Here is a 14,871-nt window from a genome sequence, read left to right as displayed (position 1 = left end):
TTTTCCAGTTTTTGTATCCTCTCTAGACGATCGGACAATCGTCAAGATAACACAACTTAATACTAATTTAGTTAAACCTTTATCATATTTTGTCAAGTCCTCAAGATGTTTCGGAGTCAACTGGTCGTGCAAGATTGATTTGATATCAGAAGCATATGCCACGTTGTACAAATATTGTTTAGTATATAATTTATTTAGATATAATGAAAGACTTCACATGTTCAATTTTTATTAGCATACAAATTTATTTTAATGCTTTTGTGTTAAAGGGCCTGTAGTTTGGTTTCAAAAGTTCGAGTACGCTATCGCTCACTGGCTACAAAAAGCGACGGAGCATGTTCTTGGGTGTGTACTTTGCAGTCCCGGATGTTTCTCTATGTTTAGAGGGTCAGCACTTATGGATGATAATGTTATGAAGAAGTATACCATTCTGCCAACAGAGGCTGCACATCACCTTATGTATGATCAAGGTCTGAGTAATACTTAAATAATACAAAACTATACGTTATTCAAATAAGGCCATTTTTCTTATTTTATTGTTAAATTTTTGTTTATTTTTTTCAACATTCAACCTTTAAATATTTTATAATAAAATTAATTTTTTTAAAAAATTTTATAAAGTAACGGTTTAGAACATATTTTTCGATAAATGTTTTATTATCCTCAGTTCATCGAGTTTGCTTATTCAGTAAAGCAAAGACCTGTCAAATAGGGGGGGGGGGGGGGGTGGGGGGGGGTCTTAGCCCCTTAAGTTTAATAATATTTTATTGTATAAATATACACACAATATACAATTTTCATAATTTTTACAGACATAATCAAGTGTACATACAAAGGGTTGGGCTAAAGTTCTTAACAACATTATCGTGGGCCCTTCCCTTTGAGGTTAGTCAGAAATAAGTTTATACTATTTGAACTTATATACTATATACTTTATACTAGTTGTGTGATATCAAATAATTATCAATTTCAGTTTTAAGTAATTTTCAGGAACTAATTTTCATGAACTAATTTTAACAAATGTTTTTTATATGTAAATATAAATTAATCAAATGAACATTTAACAGAGAAAATATAATATATATATATATATATAATATATATATATATATATATATATATATAATATATATATAATATATATATATTATATAATATATATATATTATATAAATAGAAAAATAGATTAAGCATTATAATAAAATTATGAATACTAACAGTGATTAAGATTAAGTTTAATTTAAATATTTTAAATGTATAAAAGTATAAGTTTCAAAAAGTCAATAGTGTTCCATTTATAGCTTTTGAATTACGTGTTCTACAGTATCAAATTTTGAGAAAAAAGGAATAAATAATAGAATGAAATAACAAAATTATTGTATTTGTTACAAAAATTGAAGAAAAAAAATACTATTAAATAAATAAATAAATAAATAAATATTCACCCACACAACAAAACCCTTTGCTTAATTTTAAAGTTTACTGTTTTCAAGCAGTTAAAAATTTTTGATTTTATTCAATTAAATTTCTCTTGCTTTATTTAATAAAAAGTCTTGTACTTCTTTAAAAAGAATTTTCATTTTCGGATTCAGATCGCCCTTCTATCCAAACAAAAGTTTTTCGTTACACTAAAGAGGAATGAAAGATTCTTGTTATTTAAAAACAATGTTCTTCTTTGTTCCTGTTTTAAATTGCCTTTTAAAAAATATACAGATTGTTCTTGAATTTTTCAAATGTTGCTTCCACATATACAAGATGGACTTTAAAACAATGTGATTATTCATATTAATCCGAAAATTAAGGTTTTACTGGAATTATTTCTTAAACGAGTGTTATGATGGTACAGTTAGAGAGCCGTTTCACCTTTTAATGGAAAAAGAAGTGACCGATGGGGATTTGAATTTTTTTTTAATATTTGCTTTAAAGGAATGGAGGATTCTGATTCACGTATATTAATTGGAAGTTTATTCCATAGTTGTAGTGCTGATGGTAAAACGGAATTCGAATAAAAATTTCTGTTCTATCTGACAATTGATGCGTAGTCTTGATTGTTTCTTAAAGAAATATGGGTTTTCATGTGCATATTGTACAGATGGGGAAATAATTGTATTAAATAAAGTTGTAATAAATTGTTTTTTGCTTTGTATATTAAAAAACTAATTTTTGAATATGTCCCCTATCTGAAAGCGAAACCCAGCCTATTTCTGTAATAAATTTTTGTATAGTAACGGATCTTGTCAATTCCTGTAAATCAATCACGGGCAGCTTCATATTGATTTTTTTCTAATGTTTCTTTTCTCGTATTGCGCACAGTTATCCCAGACTAAAGACGCGTATTCTAAATGTGGACGTAAATATGATACATATATATTATTAAGTGATTCTCTTTTAATTTTGAATTTGAGCATTTCCATGGAACCGAGTATTTTAGAGGCCTTAGATACTATGTTAGAATATATATGTTGATGGCAAGACCCATCTTGACTAAATGTGACCCCAAGATGTTTATGATGTTTGACAAAATTGAGTTGTACATTATCGAAGAATAATTTTGGTTTGATCATTTAAAAAAAGAAAAAAACACTGCTTCAGTTTTTGCCGGATTGAAATTGACTAACCATTGCTTAGACCAACTTGTTATTGTCGCTAGATCCCTGTTTAACGTTGCTTCCATAAAGGTTATGTTTTTTTGAGGACACAGAAAGAGAACTGTCGTCTGCGAAAAGTCTAGTAATACTTTAGAGCGAGTCTGCTATGATCATTGACATAAATTAAAAAATAATAAAGGACCAAGTACCGAGCCTTGAGGGACGCCCCCTTCTAGAGTTGATAAAGAAGAAAATGTCGAAGATACAAAAAACTTTTTGGGTTCTGTTATTTAAGTAGTCTTTTAAACCATGTATTTAGTTTTCCCTTATATACCGTATTGCTTTACTTTGAAGATGAGACCAGAATGCCAAACTCTATCGAATGCTTTCGAAATGTCACAAAAAATAATAATACAAGTAATTCTTTGCTGTCAAAAGCTTTGCAAATTTGGTTATATATATCAATAAGTTGATACTCTGTAGAATGACCTGGCAAAAACCCAGATTGATTTTGATATATTAAAGAATTTGTATGGATATAATTATACATATGTTTAAAAATATGCGTTCCCATTACTTTACCAACATAGCTTATTAATGAAATTGGTCTATAATTAGATGGTTCATCTTTATTACCCTTTTTAAAAAGAGGCATAACATGTTGCAAGTTTTCCAACTGCTAGGATAGTAACCCTTCATTTAACGAATGATTAAAAAGTATACACAGTGGAATACATAAGGTTTCCGAAGTTTCTTTCAACATTTTATGGCTTATTTCGTCTGGTCCAGAAGCTTTATTTATAACTAAATTTGTTAATACATCTTTTATTTCTTGTTCACAACTATTAAAGTCTTCTAATTTTGAGTTTGTTTTTGAAACTAAAGTCTGGAAGTTGGGTATGTGAATCACCCAACTGAGAGATTGAACTGAAGAAAGAGTTTAAAATATTGGCTTTGTCTAAGTCTGATAAGGAGAAATGTGTTTATTATTATTTCTTAAAGGTGGCTATAGAATCGTTTTTAGCTGAATTATTCTTAACTAACATTTTAACTTTTTTCCAATATTGTCGAGGGTTTGAGCTATTAAGATCATGCAAGGAAAATTCTAAACTATTGTAAAATAACTCTTTTGCGTTTTTTCTTCATATTGTTTACTTTGTTTCCGAATTTGTTTATATTTTAGTCCAATCTGATGTTTTATTACTATTTATTGCTTTGTGAAATAATCTGTCTCTCTGTCTTAAACTTTTACGAATATTACTGTTAAACCATGGCTTATCTTTTGGCCTAATTAATGCAAAATAAAAAAACGGATACACTGAATAACTAAATCCATGAATTTTAATGTAAAAGTATTGCAAAGCTTCATTTATATTTAAAATTATCAATAAAAGTCCAGTCAGTATCTCTTATTAAATTATTCAGTTTAACAAAATCTGGCATTTTTATAGTTCCAAATTTTCGTTTAAATGGCTTTATTTAAATCGAAATTAACCTTTAAATAAGCAAATGTTCTATAATGTCACTTATTTCATTATCTGTTTCAAAAACTCCTGAATCAAAAACTTGAAATATTGTTTGTTAATGCGATAGGGTCGAGAGAGTTTGCGAATTATGGTTTACCCTTGTCGGGATGTTAATAATATTTTTCATGTTTATTTGTCAAAAGTATATCTTTTAAATTTATGATTTTGCATGTTGAGCTGATCTTCATTTACATCTCCTACTAATATTAAGTGTTGTTTGTGTTTCCAGAGCCATTTCTAAGCACGGTTTAATTTGTCCCAAAAGTCTACTCTATAGTGAGGAGGTCTATATAATGTTACATAATAAATAAGTCTGAGTTTTATCTTTTATTTCAATCCAAATAGAATCAGGAACTATGTTTTCAAATGAGATAACTCGCTAGGTCTAAAAAAAACACGAAACGTAAACAAGAATCCCTCCCGAGAGGCACGACTTATCTTTACGAAACATTGAAATCAAAACCCGATAATTGTAATTCTTTATCTTCGATATTAGAATCTAATTTGGTCTCAGTAAAACATAACACATCAGTTTCTAAAAAAATTTACCTTAATATACTCAAATTTATGGCGTTATGCTTCTAATGGTTTTGGTGAATAATTGACAGACAATTTTCCTTGCTAAAAATAGGACCTGGTTTGATTCTACATCTCCAGAAAGTTTTAAGATTTGTGCAAAAATAACTTAAGTGAATAGAACATAATAGATAACACAATAGTATAAATGGACTGTAACATACCAAACCGTATTCTTTACCTTTTCCACTTAACAAAATTACTTTACGTTTATGATCAGTAAATTTTTTGACCCCCGGATTATAATAATACATAACTATGAGAATCACAAAGTATATAAATGTAACTATACCCTTAAGGCTAATACATGTTTTAAAAGCGTTAAGATAACACAGCTTAAAAAGAGCAAGCGTCGCTTGAGGCTGATATCCTCGAATTTCAAGATTTTTCTCGCTTGTGATGAAAAACAGGCTTAAAGATGAAATTATAAGTATAAGTAAAACAATTGTATTATTAATACAAAAACGGCTAATTTTACTGTATGAATAGACGGAGCGTTTCCGTATGAACTGCTGAATGTTATTGAATGACCCCACAGATTCTCGCCAATCAAATAAAACTTATTATTGATATGTAAGACAAGTAATCATAAATATTTAGACTAATTTAAGTAACTATTAACTGATAAATTAAAAGTAATTAAATAGAAAAGGCTTAAATAATATCATTACCCATTAGGATATATATTATTAGTTATAAAGATCGTTGACAGGTTATATGGCCCTATATAAACGGCTATTTGTAAATATAAACCGAGCCGTTAGGCGAGGGTTATATTGCAAACAGCCGTTTATATACGGCCATATAACCTGTCAACAATCTTTATAACGAATTTATAATACAGCAAGCATCATTTTTAGAGAAAAAATTAAGATTTCTTCATGAATCGACAGCAGCCGTGTATATAAAACTATATAAACGTCACGATTATCCAATGAAAAATGACGTTACAAACGTGCAGTATTATAAAAAACATAAGTACATAAAAGGCAAGCATAAACGGGTTCATTGAGTTAACATATAAGTAAACAGGGTTTGGCGGTGAAATAACATAAAAACTATACATCATCATAATAATAATAAACAAAAACAAAAGAAAATAAAAGTTAACAAAGTTGAACATATTTGACAATATAGGGAATAGGGGACAGTAATCTTGAAAAGCTTTTTAAAACTGTATTTATCATACAAGTTCAGAATAACTTACAGATATTAGGTGTACCCACTATTTACAGAATGTTTACATTTTGTTCAGAAAATGACGGAAACAAAACAAGCTTATAGTTGACCTATCTAAGACAGTTTAAGCTTTTTCCATGTTAAGTATATTTAAACAAAAATATTTTCCGTTTTCTATATACAAATCGCTGACGTAATAGAAAGGCTCTATCTATTAAATTTGAACTAATTCATTTTATCACTTATTAATATATTTAAGCCTTTTCTATTTAATTACTTTTAATTTATCAGTTAATAGTTACTTAAATTAGTCTAAATATTTATGATTACATGTCTTACATATCAATAATAAGTTTTATTTGATTGAACTTGAAGATGGAGAAATAACACAGATTACAAAGTAGAAATGTAAACACATAATTTAAACTTTCAGTCTGTCTGTTACAAAAGACAAGACAAAATCAATACAAAAATACATATATCCATAACTCGCAATATGTATTAAAAAAAACAAACTTGCCTGTCCACATTAAATGTTACCGGTCTTAATTGTTATGAATTTTCCAGTTCAATAACCATACTAATAAGGCTGAAGCTATTACATCCGGCCCTGTTATTTTTCAGTCATGTATACATATATATAGTTAACTTAACGTACTTTTTTACTGCATCTATGAGGAAATGCGTTAAATAACTATTAAAAGTAATACGGTTATACATTTTTTGACTTGCATCTTTACATAAGGCACTGGCATTTTAACATAAAGTAAAAGTTAATTTGAGTACGTAAAGCAAAACTACAAACACAAGATAATTTGAGTTGGTCTAGCAATATATTTTAGCAGAATATCGCTGCCATCGTTGTGTAGTTCTTTTATGATAACATGTGCAGTAAATATTATTTTACGTGTTAATTTTAAAACCTTTACAATCAAATCCATGTGTGGTGAAAAGAAAACAAATTGGATTTAAGCATAGGATAACATGATTATGACACAATGCACAGGTAAGACGTCTACATGTATTTACAGTTTTTTTTTTTATTTTACCGGTAATACTGATTTCTAAAAATAGATTGATTTGAGGTTAACAATTAGGATATTACAATGTTAATAAACACAGTCACGTGTATAGATGACAGTTTTGTATTATCTACGGATACGTTTGTGTGTAGATTCCTGGTTCTTCACCGGCTCTGATTTTTCAATGGAGTCCATGTTTTTGATGTGAACTTTTATTTCATGGCCACCCTTTTTCATAGATCAATATATGTTAGCACCGGCAACCCATGTTTTCAACAGTTTGCCTTCTCTTTTAAGTTTTCTGGCTTCGTATCCTATCTGCTCTCTCCTTCTCGTCAGAGAGTCTTGTACGAATATGCCACTCGGAAGTGATTTCCTTGCATTGTAGAGCCTCTGTCGAGCTTTTGAGTTCGTAAATTTTACGATAACTCGTCCGTTAACTGTAACGTCACTTCTCAACTTTCCCAACCGATGGACTTTGTCTATATCATTTTCATTTAGATTCAAGTCAATCTTGTTTGCGTACTCTAGGATCTTTCTTTCAACGTTTACGTAAGCATCTCCTGTGTCACCAGGGATCCCGGAAATGTCCAGCCTCATTCTTGGGCCGTACTGCTCAAGGTCATCATTTGCTTCGTTAGCAGTTTTTACACAATCACGAAGAAATTTTACTTCGTCACGTAGCTGGGATACCTCTTCCCTTAGAGCTCGTGTTTTTGTTTCAACAATTAGTTCAAATTCAGCTTTTAGGTCCTGGATGAGATCAACTTTTAATTTTGATATGACTTCTTCTAATTCTTTTTTTGAACACATGTTGCTAGGATTTGAGTCAAAATCTGAATCGCAGTCTGATATATCAGAATGTAATGGAGAATTGAGTGGAGTAAAATAGTTTTCGCCAAAAAGTCCTGTTTCCGTTTCAGTTTCGATTATTTGTTTAAATTTGTATCTTTTTTTGTGTATTATCTTGTGTATTATCTTCACTTGCCTGGTTTGAGACGATTTTTTTTTTCGCTTTACTTTACCTTTTCCAGGCATCGGATGTTGTACTATTCATTCGAAGATATATATATATATATATATATATATATATATATTATATATATATTGTTAAATATTGTTTAAAGTTATTGTATGGAAATCTTCAATTATTTTACACACAAAAGAAACATTGATCATTAGTCAGTGGGTGGGATGGGCACTGCTTTGATTTGTGTATATAAATGTATACCGTGCTATTAATCCATTATAAATCTTCCATACACAGTTGTATTTGTTAATAAATATCACATTTCAACACATTATCCAAGATTTTCCTCACAAAAACAGCAGTTAATTCATGAAAAACATATATTTTTTACCACACAAAAAAATGCGCCATTATTTTCAAAATACCGGAAGTTCTTAGCCCTTTAGTTAACACGTGTAAGAAAGCTTATACAAAATAACTATTACTAGTAAACAGATCACTGCCAAACATAACTATGTTAATGTAGATTTCAATTGAATAAGATGATTAACTAGAAAATGTTTTTTACCTTGCATTCTGTTTTATTATATAAATTATTCATCAGCGAGCTCGAAGAGCTGCCCCGAAGGGCCTGCTCGCAAAGCGAGCTTTACGGTAACACGAGTACCTGCTAGATAGTAATGTTTTTGAAAACTTTCGTCCGAAGTGCTGAATTGACTGAATCGCAACTTTTCGAATTACAAGATAACGATAAAAGCCGAGGTATTATTGTTGAAAAGGGAAACGAAGACTGGTGTCCTGCGTACTTATATGGGAATCATAATAGGACAGGGAACCAGTATAAATGGAAGCAATGTGAAAAATACCGAATGACAATTTTGAAACGGAAATGTAAAATAAAATGAACACTTATTTTATACTTTTTCACGGTAAATCGACTCGCTTTGAGGGTTTGCCTCTTTCATATTAGTACAATTACAAAAACTTTAGGTTGTTATAGCTACGGTTAACACGGCATATGTATTTAAAATATGTTTGTTTATATGGTTTTACGCCGATCTTAAAATTTTGGTCATAATTATCTTAAAGTTCAAACATGTGCTATGTTTAACCATTAGCACAGAAAACGATACGTTGCCCGTTTTCTACAATGTTCAATGATTTACTTACGTCCTCATATGATGATGATGAAATAATCGATAAGTAAGGGACTAACATATTATATTTTTCTTTTTGTAAGAAAAATTTCAATAAATTCAAACACGCAATTTGAGAATAACAACTACTTGAAAAGAAGCATCATATGATGCTCTTAAAGCATACTAAATATATACTGTTATGCCCCTTTTTCAATCAATCAGGTAATTGTCAGGATGTTTTGATTTCAAAAGGTAATAACATGAACTCCAATTACGTTGTAGTTAGTGGGACTAATTATATATATAAATGGACAAAAGAAGACAATGTTCCAGTTACACTATTTTAATATTTGGTCAAACAGACCACTTGCAATTAAACACTAAAACAGTTTATATACAAATATAGATTGTTCATTATACCTTGACCGGATTCGGTCAAGTTCAGTTTTCTCTTAAATACCTATAACAACTTAGTATAAACAAATTCTGGTTCAATTAAATGTAAATCTCACTTATACATTTAATGATATAATTCATATATCCAGTTCCAAGTATCTGATAGTCTTCTTAAGAAGAAGGTAAAAATTTAGTACTCTTGACCCGATCTGGTCAAGGGGTCTCTATCTATAGTATTCAATTATTAGGTATTCTATTATGGATCAATGACCGGTTAAACCTTATTTATCTTTATAAAGTAAATATATACCCCATTCAGGTTAATTTACCTCCATTATCTGACTGACCACCCGTCGAGCTCTCGATCTCCGACTGCGATTTTACTATAACCGATTTGTCGCGCTATACCTGGGATGTCGTGCTATACCTGGGACTGGATTTTACATAAATATACGGACAATTGCGTGATATCAATGGTTGTTATCAATAGTAAAACATACAATTCTGTTAAATGAACGATAATTTTACTGTGACAATTAGTATTATGCTTAAAAAGGAAATAATAACGAAGCGGTCGATGTGGATCACCAGACGCTCATGAAACAGTGAAAGGTACATGTAAATTCGGATAGACACAACATCGGGCATAGCAATACTGTTGTATGCCATCATTATTTATAGCGTTTATCGAGTCTTTTTACTCACCAGAAATACGAAACGGTGTTAAATCTAGAATATGATAAACAAGATCAACAAGGAAAGGCGGCGTTCAATGAACGCAACCTCCATACGACCCAGCAACTAGAATCAGTGGCAAGGAGCCCAGGCAGACCCCAAACAAAACAGGACAGGACACGGACAGTTAACAAGTACCCATAAAGCTAAATGGCTAAGGTCGCTGATATCTATCCACTGGTATCCTACCGCTATGAGTTTGAAGAGACTTAGGATTCACTTACATTAGAAAATTATCCGGCTAGCTTGCAGAAAGTCTATGGTTCTATTTCGGTACCAACTCGTGTCTTAAATAATGCATGTAGGAGCTCAAGCTGTTTTTCACCATTCGCATGATCTAAACAGTGTATTTGTGACTTGAAACAAAAATACAACCGTAATAACCAAAAGGCGACCTGTTCAGTTTTGATAAAATGTTAACCAGACTAATTCTTTTGTGCTTAATCATTTGCAATTACGCTGTTTCTGTTTTTTTTCAGGCGAGGATCGATGGTTATGTACTCTTCTTCTACAGCAGGGGTATCGAGTTGACTATGCAGCTGGTTCTGATGCTTTCACATACGCACCTGAAGGTTTTGATGAGTTTTTTAAGCAACGTCGAAGATGGATGCCATCTACCGTTTTCAACATCATCGACCTACTTGCTGACTATAAAAATACAGTTTATGTGAATTCAAATATCAGCATGCTGTATATCCTGTATCAGGGTGCATTATTGTTGTCTACAATTGTTGGTCCTGCAACTGTTTTAATGATGATTGCCGGCGCTAACATGGTTGTCTTCAAAGTCACTGTCATATGGGGATATGTAATTGCTCTTGCCCCTGCGATATTCTATTTTATCTTGTGTTTTTATGTGAAGGAAAAAACACAACTCCGAGTAGCAGAGATACTCACAGCACTATACGCATTTGTAATGATGATTGTATTAGTTGGAACAATAGTTACTGCTGCCCAAGAGAGTCCATTTCATCCAAGTGTCATATTTTTAGGCTTTCTGGTTATAGCCTTCACCTTTTCAGCGCTGTTGCACCCAAAGGAATGGTCATGCATCGTTTTTGGTGCTCTTTATTTTCTTCTGATACCAACAGGCTTCTTACTTCTCAATATATATTCATTGACCAACTTGAATAATGTCTCATGGGGTACTCGAGAAGTACCGAAGAAAAAAACTCAAGCTGAAATAGAAGAAGAAAAAAGGCAAACTGAGGAAAAAGAAAAGAAAAAGAAAGAAAGAGGATTTTTTGGTAGACTCTTTCCTACATTTTCTACAAAAGAATTTAAAGATATTCTGAGCAAATTTACAGAGAGCCAAAATGCAAAGAAAGAGGATGTAAGTTTCCATGAGACAAACAAATTGCTTAAAGAATTGAATGAGCATTTAAAGGAAATTGTTAACCAAAATAATAAGCCAAAACCTGCACCGACAGAAACGGTTTTTCTTGATGACGATACAACTGATCATGACGAACCTGGAAAAACTGAGAGACAAGAACTTGCACAGGTCAAACTTAAGGGTATATTAAAACAACCACATCACTCACAGCATGCCAAAAAACATGAACACATATCTGATAGCAAAAGGAATATTGACGATGACTCTGAAGAAACAATATACGATAGGGTTAGAAAGACGCGTAATGAACTGGTTAATCCTGCTTGGGCAGAGTGCAAGGAACTTGGAAACGGAAAAGTCATGATACTTGCCTCAGAGGAATTGAATTTCTGGGAAAGTTTTATAACCAAGTAAGATATATTCTGCACGTTGGACTTTTATAAATAGTACTGACTTGTTTTAAATGAATCAGAAACAGAGAAGTATTATTAGGGAGATAAATATTATTAAGATATTTGATATCTGTTGTTAAAGTACCTCATTAAAATTTAAGAATTGTTTTTAGCTCACCAGAACCGAAGGTTCAGGGTAAGCTATAAGAATTAAAGCGTGATGCTTCGTTCCATGCGTCAACATTTATCTTCTCCATAACAACTGCTCGGCGTATTCAATTCAAATTTGGTTTGTATCATCCTTGTGGCTGTTGAAATTGCTCATATCATTTCAATATTCCCTTTTATTGATCAACAGAGCTAAAAGTATATAAACCTTTTCACATCTACTTCTACTGAACTTATTGTTGGAGGATAACCAAACTTTGTCTGTACCATTCTTAGGTAGCCTTTTATCAAATTTGCTAAAAATGAAAAAAAAAAAACAAAAAAAAAAAAACAACAACAACAAAAAAATAAAACAACTTTAGACATCTTCTTCTAAACTGAGTGATAGAATATTATCAAACTTTATCTGCAGCATTCTTACGTATTCTTCTATCAGATTTGCTCACATTAATTTGATTGGCCCCTTTTAGGCGCACCTAGAGCTAAAAATAGAATTTTCTTTTAACTTCCTCTTCTTTTGAACGTATTGATGGATGGATGATCACCAAACTTTGTTTGTATGATTCTGAGATAGTCTTTTATGAAAAAGTCTCTATCCAGTAGGAAAAGGAAATTAGAAAGCGAGGATTGACATGCTTTACTTGCAAGATGTACAGTAACAATTAACTTTGGTAATTTGTGAAAGGTTCTTTTTTATTATGAAGAAAATAAAACAGTGTCGTGAAACCTTATGACTAGAGGGGTTAGTTTTAGTTGAGCTGGACTTGCCTTTTGGCAAGTTCATTTAAAGACTTATTTCTACCACTGAAAAACAATTGTTTCTAGTGAGCAATTCAGGGCCATCATGATCCTCTTGTTTTTTTAGTTTATTTTCCTAATTTATTCACGACAAGACATTACAGCAAAATCCTCTGCCTATTATTTATAAGAGAGACAAATACATTTGCGTATTATTATATGACTTTATAAATTTCTTTAAATGACATTAAATGATCTTTTGGAAACATTTATTTCTATTTAAGATATCTCAAACCTCTTAAACCTAAGAAAGAAGAGATAGAGAACACTGCAAAGAGTTTGATAGACTTACGGAACAATATTGCACTTGGTATGGCGATGATAAATTTACTATGGATTGCCGTCAACTTCATGTTTCAGTTTGAAAGGCCGACGACCATATCGTTGAAGATTTCTGTAAGAAAATATACATGTACTGGCATGCGAGCAGTTCCCGTACAGAAGCAGTACCCGTATTTTTCATTTAAACGCTTGATTTTTACTTGCATTCTTCAAAAATTCATTTCAAATTAAGCAGATACATAAACAAGACAAAATCTAAGTGTCAGTTCGGCAGTACGTATAAAAAGTCTCATTTTAAATCACTTTCACCTGTGCGTCGTCAAAACGTGACCTTGTTTTCTCTGGGGGATTCCGTCCTTGCGCGCATGCGCAAAAATACTTACACGTGAGGCTTGTTAAAGGGTTTTCCACTAATACCACCTGTTTACAGATAAGTAGGCAATGTGATGAAAACTTGTTTAATTATCAGAATTTTGACCAATATTACTATATAAAATAATTTTATGGCTTTGATGCGTAAAATATCATGCATACAAGCATGCTATTGCATGTGAATGCGTTGGGGTAACGGTACCGGGTAATAGATACCCGCGTTTAGTCTACGCTCTATTTCCTGAATTACATCTATTTATCTCTTAGATAATGGTCTGTTCAACAATTGTAAATGAAAAATAGGTCCGATATAATAAAATTATATAATTACAATGGGTTAGATTTTATGTACGGGAACTACTTCTCTTCATACAAAATAATGGATAATTTCGGTACCCCATTTGAGGCCTCATAAGTAAGGGTTATTCTATGTTTAGAACATGATGGAATTTCCATGATTTGTGTTACGAGCCGAATATTGATGTGTAACATTTAAATTTTGGTGAGTGATCGTAATAAAAAATAATGTTTAAGTAACTATGATTTTTGTACGGGAACTGCTCGCATGCCAGTACACTTGTGCATTTGAATTATGTGAAACAAAGCTGCATGCCTCCAGATGACCCAAAATATTTTTTACCTCTTTTTGGTAATTTACGTGGATCTTAAGTGCCGATTGTAATGTGTCAAGTACTTTCTTTGTTCATTTCACAATATTTTACCTTTAAATGCATTTTCAAACTTTTCATGAAAAGTAGGATGAATCTGGAGGCGTGCTGCTTTAAGTATATCTAAAGGAATTGTTACCAGTTTTACAAACTTTACTCAGATTATTTAATTCTTAAAAAATCGAATTATTTCAATGATTTTTTTTTTCAACCCGTCTTATTTATAATTTTATTATATTTCATTATGTTTTATGTGTTATTTATTTGTTTAATAAATGATAAGATGGACATTTATTTGTAACCAAAATTTTTCAGGGATCGTCTGACAATCCTGATAGTCCTGACTACCTGGAGGAAAACCAAGAAAATACCGATGGGAGTGCATCAACTAACAATGCCATTGAAGTTGATTTATTGGGACTACTCTTTATTATTTTTTACTTAGCAATCTTGTTGCTTCAATTTATCGGAATGATAATACATAGATGGGGAACGTTCCAGCATCTAGTATCCGTAACAAAACTGAAAAACCCTCTTTCCCAGGTGATTCTTTTAATATCCATTTTGTATTTAAATCATACACTCCATTGACGTTTGTTTTGTTGTCGTGGGCACATTTTATTGATGTAAGCTTTAGAAGGGTGTAAAATAACTTTGTTATTAGACCTTGCAAATCAAAGGGTGTGTGTGTGTGTGTGTGTGTGTGCGTGAGTGCGTGCGTGTG

General features: G+C 31.5%; 1 protein-coding gene across 1 annotated transcript in view; it reads left to right on the top strand.

The window, feature by feature from the left end:
• The window catches only part of LOC132739534 (chitin synthase chs-2-like), a 30,961-nt gene extending 16,212 nt beyond the window's left edge, over positions 1-14,749 (top strand). Inside the window, 4 exon segments of the mRNA XM_060727247.1 lie at positions 270-470; positions 10,611-11,877; positions 13,050-13,221; positions 14,463-14,749. Of these exon segments, the coding sequence (XP_060583230.1) occupies positions 270-470; positions 10,611-11,877; positions 13,050-13,221; positions 14,463-14,738 (1,916 nt within the window). The 3' untranslated portion in view covers positions 14,739-14,749.
• The last annotated feature ends 122 nt before the right edge of the window (positions 14,750-14,871 follow it).

This window comes from Ruditapes philippinarum, unplaced genomic scaffold, assembly GCF_026571515.1.
Source record: "Ruditapes philippinarum isolate M1 unplaced genomic scaffold, ASM2657151v2 ctg5444_1_1_1_1, whole genome shotgun sequence".
Classification (NCBI taxonomy): domain Eukaryota; kingdom Metazoa; phylum Mollusca; class Bivalvia; order Venerida; family Veneridae; genus Ruditapes; species Ruditapes philippinarum.
Note: the sequence above shows the minus strand (reverse complement) of the source record. Positions and strands in the feature narration are given on the sequence as shown.